Below are 13,326 nucleotides of genomic sequence, written 5' to 3'. Positions count from 1 at the left end.
CCTCCAGTCAAACTGATATCCCAGATATCCCTTGATACAATTCACTTCAAGATCTGAGTAAAGCTACTGCTATTTCCCTTCATGGGGCGGCAGACGAAAGTGAACTCTCTGCTGTCGACTATACACAAGCTGAACAGGTAAACCTGTATCTGACTGTAGTCGTCTTCTAACTCTAGCCCCAGAGTATGATCACGAAGCCAAATTAGTCAGAGTAGGTGGACGCCTCCGCAGATGTAAGCACTTGGACTCAGACACTCGACACCCTATTGTCTTAGATCCTGCTCACCCTCTTGTAAAGCTTCTGATTCAACATCACGACAACCTCCTGTTACATCCAGGACCTGAGTGCGTGTTCGCAGAACTGAGACGAAAATATTGGATCGTGAGAGGCAGTAAAAAGACACCAGCGCAGCTGCTTTGAATGTAAGAAATGGCGAGGGAATCCCGAAATTCCTATGATGGCGGATCTCCCTCAGTCCAACCTTCGGTTGTTTCGTCCAGCTTTTTAAACTCCAGACCATTGGGATATGTTTCCTCAGACATAGCAGATATAGACCCAGTGACACCTAATTCCCTCCTCATAGGACGTCCATCTTCTGGATTACCACAAGTTGTTTATCCGGAATTGGAAATGCTCAGTCGTAGGAGATGGCGCCATAGCCCGATTCTAATTGAAAATTTCTGGAAATGTTTCATTCGGCATTACCTCCCCGACTTGCAACGACGACAAAAATGGCAAAGAGAATCAGACAACCTTCAAATTGGTGAAGTTGTGGTGATTGTGGACTAGCAAGCACCCAGAGCCTTATGGCAAACAGGTACTGTAGCCAAAGTCATTCCCGGACAAGATGGACGAGTCCGCACAGCGGTAGTGAATGTCAAAGACAAAAGTTACACAAGGCCTGTGGCTCGTCTGATTAAACTGCCTGCCCTACCTGATGACACCAGCAAAGACTAATAAGCCTTTTCTCTAATTACAAATTTGTTAAGGAAATTCGGGGGCGGCTGTGCAAAAGGCTAAGCTTCAATGACGCTGGTGCCCTCTGCTGGACATTTAATTTGTTGCACTTTAGTATATACTTATTTCGGAATCAAATTTCGGACAAACATGTGGCACACCTGAACCCAGCAGTAGGGGAGGGATGCAGGTTTTGTGGAGAGGAAGAAAATCTAGAACATTTGTTTTTAAATTGTTTAAAGACTGGAAGGTCTTTCTGAAGTTCTTAATAGATTGTTTCAAGTTTTGGTGAAGATTTCTCAGAGGAAGTTTTTATAGGGGGTGTGATATAATTTTTCAAAAAGAAGGAAGATGTGTCTGTTAAATTATTTAACAGGAACTGCGAAATTGACAATATGGAAAACCAGGAAAAATCAAGGATTGCAGCATAATAGTATTAATGTTGACGTGATGTTGTTGACATTAGTGGCTGGTAGACTAAAGATAGAATTTGCATACTATAGTCTTGTAAATAATGAGAAGGGTTTCAGTGATATGTGGTGTGTTAATGATGCTTTGTGTTGGTTACGATGGAAATTTCGTTTTGGAATTTTAATGTGTTTTTTTTCCATATATACAAATAATGTTATTTGTTGAATATTAAGTGTTTTAAATAAAGTTTTGTAAACCTCTCTCTCTCCTCTGGTGCGCAATCTAAACTCATGTGTGTTTTGTAACGGTCACGGGTGACAAAATCGCTCAGTAAACGGAACCTTCTTGAGAGTCCTGAGTTTCCTAGGGGAACGTATTGGGTGCAACACTCCACTACGGTTCCGGGTGTGATGGAAACATGCCCGTACTGATTAGCGCTAATGCATTGCAGGTGTGAGAGAGAGAGGAGCGGCGCTCACACAGGCTCCCTGTTTCATAAGCCACGATATAAAAGGGGCATTCAGAGAGTGTTTGGGGCGCGTTCGGTGGGTGTACAGAGTGTGAAGAGTCCAAAGGGTTGACAAGATCAGGCATTAAAGTGGGTTGACTCTGGGCAGTGCTGGATACAGGCTTCCTTGGAAAAATCGTTGGGGTGTGGAGATCACCCATTTGAGGCTGCTGGGTCAGAGTGATCGTTTGTGGGAAGACCGCTGGACCGAGCTAGGACTGGATCTGTGCTGTGGAAGGAGAGAGGAAAGATAAGTGAATTGTTTTCATCTTAGGAACATTTGAACCGTTTGAAGAGGATACAGTGAATGTGGATCTGACTGTTGGAGTAGCTATGTGTTTCAGAGTGTGATGAGGAGGAATTAAAAGTGAAACCCCTGTAAACGAGCGCAACGGACGGAGTGGGGCCTCTGTCCAACCCTATCGTGTGAGTGAATTGCAGTGCTTTTGCCTTATTGATACACATTGATTTATTGCTGTGGAATTGAAGTGAACACAAGTGTGCTGTGTCTTTGTTGAGAAGTGGCCCTTATCCATGCTTACATGTTCGTGGAAGGTTATTATATCTGCCCCCCGTCAGAAGCCCAGAGTGATGCAGTGAACTGAAGAGAGAGTACTGTGTACTGTGAATATCCCCACCTGTTCTACATGCTGTTTGAGCCCAGAAGCACACAGCATCGCTGGTAAAGTAACCTTATGACTCACTGTCTCCCTATTGTGAACTGAAGAGAGAGTACTGTGTACTGTGAATATCCTCACCTGCCATACTTACTGTCTGAGTCTGGAAGTCTGCAGCACCGCTGGGGGAAGAGTAAGCTTTTAATCCACTGCTTCATTACTGTGCACCAACGAGAGAACCCTGTACTGTGAAGAATCCTTACCTGTCATACTTACTCTTGGGTCTGGAAGTCTGCAGCACCGCTGGGGAGAAGTAAGCTTCAACCCCCCTGGTCCATCATCGTACATCGACGAGAGTATCTTGAACTGTGAGAAACCCTTGGTGTAATAAAGATTGTTACTCCTTTGAAACTTATCTCTGTCTCCGGGTCCTCTGTTGTGTGCCTGTGGTGTCGGCTCCTCACGGGGGTGACTCAGTTAGAGGGGGGTGGTTGGTCACCCGAGCGTTCCTCCCCTCGACCTGTGACATCACCATAGTAACTTTGATCTGTTTGAATATTTTTATCGTCTTTAATACATGATTCTAAAGGATGAATTAAAATACCCGGTATTTTTTTTTTTAAATAAATAATAAATTATTAAAGGTGCATTGCGCAACATTTCATGTTAAAAATAGCCGTTTTCTAACCCATACATGCTTAAACACTTGCCTGATGGGCTGAATGAGCCCTTCTCTGATCACTGAGATCGCCTCTATAATCCTGTACAGTAAAATAAATTAGAGGGATTCGGGCTCGAATCTGAGACTGGCAGTGACGTCATGCGCGTTCGCGCTCTCCTGGCTATGTGCCTATGTCTTGCAGGGGGAGTGTATTCGCCACCATTCTCCGTATCAGAGAAGACAACTCGAGCGACACAACTTTAGTCAACTTTCCACAAAAGTTGAAGATGGATTCAAAGTGGCTGTTTAGCCTACATCTGGTCACTTCATGCGTTTTCTGTGATCGGATAGCTATTCGATCGTGAAAAGACCAGGTTGCCGTCCGAAATGCATTCGAGACGGATTTGAATCCGATCGCTCAAATCACTTGAGGACGTGGTCTGGGCCGTATTCCAGACAAAACTGGACAAGTGTAAATGCATCTGGTTGTTGAAAGCAGGCTATAGGTTATGTTATTTTAGTCATATATGACGACGCACATCACCTCAGATGAGCAGCTGAGCGTCTATTCATAAAGCCAGCGCGCCTCAATCTATCGCAAATCAAAGTGAAAGTAAGTCGCAGACTCTTAACACTACCATCTTCATTAAAAGTAAAGAAATGAAATGATCTTACCAGGGCTGTTGCCGTTCTCTCTTATTGCTGTCTTTGCTGATTTTGAAATTAGCCGATGATTAATAAAATACAGCTCACATCTGTTGCTTTCGGTGAAGTGCACTTCATGAATTATGTAGCCTATATAGCGCGGGAATTGAAGATCAGATTATATCCGTTTTGCAAAAACACATTTATGTTTGCAGGTGTAATGGAGTCGTTTTGATAAATCAGATAGCTATCCGATCTGAGAAAACGCATTGTGGCCAGGCGTAAACAGCCCCAAAGAGACCGGCTTGTAGTTCATTCCAAACCCCAACGCAAACTCCACATGAGACAAAGAAAATATAACTTCAGTCTGTCCAGTGCCAGTCGTCGGAATAAGACGAGAGTCAACATCGGGAAGGCTTTCAACAAACTGAGAGATCTCCGGTCGGCTCTAGGGCTCAAACGGGTCCTATACAAAGTAATAACTTATATTGTTCATGAACGTGTTTCCATAATTATAGGATACAGTAAGCAATTAAAACAGTTCAATATAGAGATAGATGGAAACTTGTTTTCTACTACCCCTGTTTTCCCCTCACACACACACACATAAGTGTGTACTCGAATGCCTTTCCTTTCATATATTTTAAATGACCTGCAGATTTATATCTGTATTACCTCATTATGACCGTAACAAAATATGTGTGCCGGCTGATGCTCCTTTGGTTATGAACAGCTCGTGCAAACGTACAATAAGTACGTGTATGTGTGTGTGAGCGCGCCCGCAGTTTCACTTGTTGCCAGAGGGGCGTAGTTCTGCAAAAACTCAGATACTTGCATTTAGCTCCTTTAAAATTTAATAATAATTATTAATCTTTTTTTCTTTTTTTTTTTTTGGATCCGGGGCTATAAAAAACACATCTGGGGCTGAAGCCCTGAATGCCCATGTCTAACGACGCTCCTGGTCTGTATCATGAGCAGTGAAAGGAGGAAAGTGCTTGAAGAATGGAAGACTCAGTTTGCGGTCAACGAGCGAGATGGACAGCCTTTCTGCTTGCTCTGGAATAAAATACTGTCAAATAATGTCAACAAGCATTTCGATACCACACATGAAACTTGACACGAAATACCCATCTGGATCTCAGGAAAGAGCTTTAAAGATAACTAGTCTTGAATAAATGCCATTGTTGAACAGAATACATGCGAGCTAGCTTAAAAGTGTCTCAGGCCGCGACATTAGCAATGTTAAAAATGTCCTGGCTCCTCGCTAAACACGGCAAACCATTCAGTGACGGAGAGCTGGTCAAGAACTCACAATGTCTGTTTGATGACCTGAGCAACAAGAGCGAGATCATTCACAGGATAAAACGTTTACAGCACAACAATGACACAGTTACTCGTCGAATCTCTGAAATGTCTGAGAATTTGACAGAACAACTAAAAACTAAGCTAGCCACAGCTTCAGCACTCAGTTTGGCTGCGGATGAATCGACGGACATCGGAGATGTTGCTCAGTTTTGCATTTGGGGGAGATGTGTGTATTCTGAGACTTTTGAGGTTACAGAAGATTTATTGGCATTGAAGTCGCTACAAGAACGAACAAGACGAGGACATTAATGAAGCACTTAGTGAAGCATGCAAAGACATGAACGTACCCGAACCCTCAGTTGTCTCCATCACTACCGACGGTGCGTCCTCAATGACGGGAAAACACAAGGGTCTCGTTCAGGGGTGGAGTGGGACCAAAAAATCTACCGGGAAATTTCGTAGACCACCGGCCTTCGTCGCCGGCACGATTTTAATAGCCGATATCATTTACAGTTTTACTGATTTAAAAGTAACTTTGTTGTACTATGCTGGAGTAAAGTTCATAAATGGTCGTTCTTTCCCATAGTAATTTCTAAAACTATGTTGGGAGAACTCTGTGCCTCTAGGGGGGTTTGGGGACATGCTCCCCCGCAAGAAAATTTTGTACATTTTAAGGTTAAATGCGTCAATCTCGTGCTCTCTGAGAGATCACAATTAAGAGCTTCAACCCATGAACTGCTTGAGCTTTTATTTAGGAGAAAACACCAGCAGCCCATGATGATCGCGTGAGCAAAGTAATCACGCAACACAAACTGGATGCTATTCTAATGTCAGTTATTATAATGACGCAACGCCATATCATGGTTTCAATTTTAGTTCGTTGGCAAAATATAACGCTAGAGATATTAATGTTAGGTTTTACATGCATCTTTACATACTGTATGTGTTGGGAAAAGGGAGAAGAGAGAGCGGCAAAAGACGGATTCGAACTCTCGTTCAACGCATCAAAAGCTGAATTCAAGCACTTCACGCCCTACGACCTACGCCACTGAAGCTGTTTCAAGACAGCCGTCATTTTGCTGGAAAGACAGGCACTTAGTGCAAATATATATGCTCTGTTATAGAAAATGTAAAAAAAAAAATAATAATAATGTTTTCTTCCCTTAGCTTGGGCCCCAAGTGCACATGGCGAACTTCCAATAAATACATTTTATCAGACCGGCCCTCGCGGCCTCGAAACACTACCGGCCCACCGGGAAAACTCCCGACTCTCCCGATTGCCACTCCGCTACTGGTCTCGTTGCTGAAATGTGGAAAATCTCCCCTGACTTGTTGGCATTTCACTGTATTGTGCATCAACAAGCACTATGGAGCAAGTTAGTGGATGGAGACTTCGTGGAGGTTATGAACACTGTGGTCAAGCTGGTCAACTTCATTCGAGCGCGGCCTCTAATGCTCTGCCGTTTTATGACGTTGTTGGGCGAACTGGACATAAGCTTACGGAGACCTCATCCTGCACAGTGAAGTGAGATGGCTTAGTCGTGGAAAAGTCTTGCATCGCTTTCTGGCTGTACTCCCCGAGATAGTCAACTTTCTTAATGAAAGATTTCCAGTCTTGAGAGACAACGAGTGGAAAACAAACGTTGCTTTTCTTTCAGACGTCACAGCTCACCTAAACAAGCTGAACTTACAACTTCAAGGTGACGAAAAGCATGTTGATGACCTGTTGGGCTGTGTTGAGAGTTTCAAAATGAAGCTAGGGCTGGACACGGCACAACTCAAAGATGATGATTTAACTCACTTTCCACTTCTGAATGACGCGTGTGAGGGTGTACCGGACATACAACAGAAAGAACGGTTCGTTAAAACTGTCAGTCAAATGCAGGAAAAATTCACCTCGTTTTGTGATTTTGAGTGATAAAATCTGCAGGACATTTCATCAGAGAGACATTGACTTTCCCTGTGGAAAAAATCAAGGACTTGACTGCAACATCGGCTTGTCCCGCCGCGCACTGGAAGATGAACTGATGGATGTTCAGGCAAGAGGACACAGCCATACCGCGCAACAGTCATCCTCAGTTACAGAAATGTGGCGAAACATCTCTGGACTAAACCTCAGATTATTAAGTTCAAAAGTGCTTTCCATATTTGGGTCGACGTACATTTGCGAACCCACATTTTCTGCAATGACGCGCATCAAGTCACGTTTCCGTGCGCGTCTTACAGACTGCAACTTACAGTCGCAACTTCATTGTGCTGTTACTCCTTTTGAGCCAAATTTCACCAAATTGGTCTGCTCCCGACAACATCAGGTGTCCCATTAATGGTAAGTAGAATTATACTCTCTAATAATAATAATAATTAAAGCTGCAAGCAGCGATGGGCGGGCCCTCGCACCTGTAGCGCGTCGGGGTGTGAGGCGGCCGCATTGCATATTCTGCAGCTCAGCCAGTGCGGTTGTGCATTTGCTACGCTGCTTCATTAAAGGTCACTTCCTGTTGCCAGCAGGTGGCGCTATGACCGTGGGTGAATGTCGGCATGTAGATTTTTTCAGAGCGGGACTCTTGTAAAATGTGTAAAATTTCATGCAGATCTGGGCATTTACAGCCAAGTTACTACAACTTCCTGTTTAATGGCGAATCATCGACGCCACGGACACGCCCATTGACGAAAACGCGCAGATAGCACAACTTGATTGAAATGATTTCGTTAACGCACCCTTTTTTATGACGATAACCCGACGATGACTAGCTAAAAATAGCTCTGAGGTGACTAAAACATGACGAGACGTTTTTGAGTTTTCGTTGACGAGACGGAACGAGAATGATTATAAGTTTGACGTTCACAACGCATGTAATTTATGCCTGTTTTGCGTGAAATCGGTCTGTATGGAGCTAAAAATAAGTATCAGCAATGCTGCCGTTTCCTATCGCGTGCGCCCAGCACCGGCCGTTGCGTGCACCAGATTCCACACAACAACAACACAGGGTTTAATGGTAGTTTTTGTACAAAGTCAAGTCAATAGAGTCGGACAAAAACTAGGATAAAACCTGTTGGAAAGCATATTTTGCAGCGATGTTTGTGTGAGCATATCAGTGAACATCCCTGACCACTCGGTGAGTTTCACGTCTTTGTAAACGAATGTTTAATGCGTTTTATGAATGATTGTGTGGGTGCTAACACACAAACCGAAAATTCTCGGGACAACAGCATTTGTCCAAATTTCAATCTTAACCATTCCGTTCTATTTCATCAGAAACGATCTTAAAACAGGGCTTTAAGTTTAAAATACCAAACTAACCAAGACCAAAGGGTTTATTCAGGGATTGTCTTATTCATTTTTATGTTCAACACACTCCAAGTGTCATGTTTGTTTCATACTTTATATTGAAGTATGCATTCTTTGTTCAATGCACCTCAGTATTAGATATTTATTTTATTATTTTGTTTCAGAATGTTTGCAACTTTGCCACTTTGCAGTTTGCACAAGTTAAAGATAGACTGGGTTGTATACATGTTTGTGTTTACAAATAATATGCATCTTATTGTTGCATACTACGTTGTTTATTGCATTTTAGCAATTTCTCAAATAAAGCCACAATTGCCAAAGCAAGAATGTTTTTATTCTTGGCTTTTTTTGGAGTAAAACAGTGATTCCACTGTTACCACTTTAATATAAACTTTAAATCTAATCCTTCCTAACTTAAAACGCTGATAATGAGATCGCCACCAGTAGCTTTTGCCTCCTGGACATAAACACTGCACACCAGAAATGATGTCACTTCCAGGACCCAGAATAACACGCTTAGTTAGATGTCCGTCTAGTCTCCTTTTATATCCGCTGAAAGTACCATATCTGCCCTAATCACTATAATGGCTGATCGCATCTCCACAACTGTAGAGCTGCTTTGAAACAGTCTATATTGGTTAAAGCGTTATATAAATGATTGATGACGCCTGAATCAACTAATCGAGGTCTTTGAGTTTACTTGAATATCACAGTCAGGTGTGTGTAGGAACCCGGTTTCATTGAAATAAAAATATTAGCAACACTGAAACAATCAAATCAACAGTGAGCTTGTAAATGGGTTGCAGCAACTATAGCAAACATTTCTTGGACAGGAAAAGATGAGCAATTCAGTTGTAGAAAGAAGAGGAAGTGTTTTCTGAATGTGAGAGTTCACAGCCGTCCGCCTAAACTGGGTTCAGAGATGATGTTGTGTGTGTGTGTTTAACAGTGCGGTCAAACTAACTGAGTTCTCAACGCCAGCGAAGACATACTTCTGAAACACCATTACTGTGGACAGCAAGTTCGGTCCGACACTCGTGAAGTGTGTGCAGATACTTTCTGTTTCACCAAACTGAGCTGATGTTAATCCTCAAAATACCTTAAAAACTTAAAAAAGTTAGTCGTGGAAATTGGAAACCTTTTTAGAAACAAACCAATTGTATCACTAATAATGTAATTATTTTTTAATTATATGAGAGTAACAGTAATTCTCTTGTGTGCAAAAGTAGCCAATAAACTGTTCAGATCAGATGTGTGTTGAGCCAATGACATTAACAGCAAATGCACTTCTCGCAACACACACACACACACAGAGAGAGAGAGAGAGAGAGAGAGAGCAACACTTCACTGTCATGGACTGAAATAGTGTCACTATAGCAACAGATGTGAACAGGTCATCAGATGAGAGGAAGTCAATAACCACAGGAGGAGCTGATGATGATTAAAGGAGGAGCTGTAACTATATCTAATGAAGAGGAAGACGGACAGAAGCAGAAATGTCTGATCAGTGTGATCTGTGTCTGCTGGGACTGATCATTCTCTCTTCACTTCTCACAGGTAAAGAAATCTGTATTTTCTCTAAACACATTTAGTGGAATTAGTCTGGAAAGAGTTGATTTGAACATGCTCAGTTTATTCTTGCACACATTCACGTTGTGATCTCAGAGTTGTGTATTGATACACACACGTTATACAAAAAGATACACTTGAGAATCGATCATCCGTTTATTCGTCAACACCAAACGTTACACCACCTCGTTTGTGCTCTAACAACAATAACTGCCGTGTGAAATCTTAAACAATATTTATTCAGCACAGAGGTATAATGCGCATGAACACATTTTTTTATTGTCTAAAACTTAAACTCCCACTCTTCAAAAAACAAAAAACAAATGTAATAACGATAATCTTTCAATTCAGCATACTAACAGGACTGAACAACAACTTCCTTGAACAGAAATACGGCCTAGTATATTTTAAGAAGCTCTCGAGTACAACTCAAAGACAGACTGTTTTAATGGCTCTGGAAGCCCCAGACTCAATCTGAATAGTTATGCTCAGAGTGTCTCCCCCTCGATGTAACCCCTCCCTATTAAACTCTATGATAATGTGAAGGTGTGGGTGATACAATGAGGCTGATTGGATTACCATCTCTACATGACACTGTTATGCTGATGAGATCAGGGATGGGGAATTTCCAGTAACGAGCTGAATCCTGTGCCTCATTTACATGCTTTGTTTCAGAGTGTCTACACCTCTATGTAACCCCTCCCCCTTGTAAGGTATATGAACACAAAGTATTTTGCCTTTAGTCAGATTTTTGGACGAAGCAGACTACAGCAATGCAACAGCAATGAAGAACACGGCTTAAAAAGATACTTCCGAGTCTCCTGGTTTTCGCTTCTGAGTTTTCAAACACTTTAGAAGTAAAAGTTCACAATAACGCGCATTCAAACTCTAGCAGAACGGATATATTCCAAATTACGATGGTCAGTCCAGACAATAAAAGGGACGGTGGAGCCCTCTGACCACTGTCACCATTCCCCCAAAGCCAGGCGGATGGCAAGCAGTTCGCGATTACCGACATCGTAATTACGTTCTGCGGGAGAGAGTCGATGAGAAAAGTAAGCGCACGGGTGTATCTACAACTCAAAGAGCGATCCAAACTCAGCCGAAACTGGGCAGCTTTACAACAGAGCTTTAACACTCTCAGATGCAGTCGAGAGGACAAATATCATCATTTAATACTTCTGTTTATATCATCATGATCACTGAGATATACTGTGTTTCAGGAACCAGTGGAGTGGAGGATCTGTTCATCAGTTCTGGTGTAGATGTCTCTCTGTCCTGTAATAAAACTCTTTCTGACTGCAAATCAACATCATGGTTCTACTATAACAGCTTCACAGATTCATGGGTTAAACTGATTACTGGAGGGATAAAGAATAAAGACACAGAGAGACATGAGAGACTGAGTCTGGAGTCTGACTGCTCTCTGAACATCAAGAACGTCACAGAAGAAGATTATGGATTATACAGCTGCGGACAATATGTGAACGGAGAACAACAAGGACCTGATGCTTATGTTTATCTGCATGTTCTTCATGGTGAGTTTATGATTATGTGTTCAATATAAAAAGAGCAGGTTCTCCCTTTAAACTCAGATGATGATTGAAGAGTCTGTGATTTGTGTCTTGTGTTCAGTTTCAGTGTCTCCATCATCATCATCATCATCATCATCATCACAGACTGAGATCAGTCCAGGCCGCTCTGTGACTCTCTCCTGTCAGTTGTATTCATATTCTACAGACTCCTGTGATTATCGGGTCAGTTATGAGGGAGTTGAGCTGTTGTGGGTGAATCAGGCTGGTGTTGATCTGAAGACAGACTCCAGATATCAGATATCATCATCATCATCATCATCATCATCATCATCATCATCATCTCCACATCGCTGTATCATCACTCTGACTACAACACTCCTGGATGAAGATGACAACAGAGAGTGGAGATGTCGGCTTACTCTGGGAAATCAAGTCCAGACGTCAGTCAGATACACTGTCAAGTATTCAGGTGAGGAAACAGTGTTAGAAGAGCCTCATGATGTCAGGAACACTGAGGTCTATCAGTATCACTGAACCAGAACAAACTGAGGGAACAAAAGCTTCTTTGACTCTCACAGAAGAGGAACTCAAAGCGTTGCTTCAAACTAATGAACTGCAGTGAAGTCACAGTCCAACTGTTCACTCTTTATGTAATGTGATGATCACAGTTAAAATATGATGCTCATATTGTACAGTATGAATCATCTGAACTAACATTGATCTTCACAGCTCAAGCTGATTCAACGACAGCAGTGAATCCAGTCCACATCACACACTCTCAGGATCCCTCAACTATAAACACACACGTTTCTAAAGGTACATCATCACTGTCTTTCTCACATCAGTGCTTTTCAGTGCGTAATGCTGGAGTTATCTTCAGTGTTCACTCATCTAAATATGACTGTCATATTCTACAGGACCATTGGCACATTGAGTTGTGTTAGCTTCATTTCATGGACTCGTGTGGTGTGTGTAAACATGTAGAAGTGTGTGTTGACCTGAACTAACACACGTGATCTCCACAGGTGATCCGGCATCAGGAACTGCTGGATTATTATACAGAGGTACGACACGTTGATTTAGACGGACAGCTTTCTAACATTACACTATCAGTCCGTCTGTAAATGCTTCATCAATAACTGTTGATAGATGAAGACCCTTGACTTCAGTCATGTCCAGTTTCTCTTCTTCTTCCTCTCATGTTTCCTGCAGTGATTGTGAGTATTGTTGAGATGGCAGTGTTTGCTGCTCCTACTGTGATTCTTCTTCAGATCATCTGTGCAAGAAGAGCTGGTGAGTTTGAGCCGCACACACTCTGAAGATTCACACTCGTCTGATCTGAACATCTGCAATCATGATAAACACACACCAGAGGTCAGGCAATGCTTTTATTTTGCAGGGAGGAAGGACTCGAAGCCCCCGGAGGAAATAGAGATGCCCACAATATTACAGTAAAACACTGATGAGTTCACAATCTGCAGCAATATTTACAATAGCAAACACTTTTTTATCTCAATAATACTTTTATTAGGATTTATTTTCATTTCTATGGATATTTGCCTACAGTCATGTTCTTGAGCTTCATCTGTAAACTGCTGTAAATATAATATTAAATACAGTAATGGACAGACTCAGACTGTATAATCGTCTCTCTGTTCTGTGTGATGGAGATGATCTGAGGATTATTGTATTATTGATTCCTCATCTGTTTTTCATGTTGAATGATTGCTACTAATATTCTTAATAAACCTCTGCAGTTGTGTTTAATATGTCTCCTTTCCTGAGATGTTCCCCTTCATGAGCTCGTAATGTATGGTAATATAGAAGA

At 42.1% G+C, this 13,326-nt stretch overlaps 1 protein-coding gene across 1 annotated transcript; it reads left to right on the top strand.

The window, feature by feature from the left end:
* Positions 1–11,091: 11,091 nt before the first annotated feature.
* Positions 11,092–13,265, top strand: LOC120468259 (uncharacterized). Its single transcript, XM_089128995.1, has 6 exons — positions 11,092–11,501; positions 11,605–11,967; positions 12,228–12,314; positions 12,524–12,562; positions 12,711–12,791; positions 12,898–13,265. The coding sequence occupies exons 1-6, from the start codon at positions 11,108–11,110 to the stop codon at positions 12,951–12,953; spliced, it is 1,020 nt and encodes a 339-aa protein (XP_088985121.1). The 5' UTR covers positions 11,092–11,107; the 3' UTR covers positions 12,954–13,265.
* Positions 13,266–13,326: the final 61 nt, after the last annotated feature.

This window comes from Pimephales promelas, chromosome 3, assembly GCF_988280905.1.
Source record: "Pimephales promelas chromosome 3, fPimPro1.hap1.1, whole genome shotgun sequence".
NCBI lineage: Eukaryota > Metazoa > Chordata > Actinopteri > Cypriniformes > Leuciscidae > Pimephales > Pimephales promelas.
Note: the sequence above shows the minus strand (reverse complement) of the source record. Positions and strands in the feature narration are given on the sequence as shown.

What these genes read in the sequence shown, in the direction of transcription:
- LOC120468259 (XM_089128995.1), top strand. Translation starts at nt 11,108, where the DNA reads ATGCAGTCGAGAGGACAAATATCATCATTTAATACTTCTGTTTATATC. An exon ending in TTATCTGCATGTTCTTCATG is followed by an intron (nt 11,502 to 11,604) that starts GTGAGTTTATGA and finishes GTTCAGTTTCAG; the next exon opens with TGTCTCCATCATCATCATCA. An exon ending in AAACACACACGTTTCTAAAG is followed by an intron (nt 12,315 to 12,523) that starts GTACATCATCAC and finishes TGATCTCCACAG; the next exon opens with GTGATCCGGCATCAGGAACT.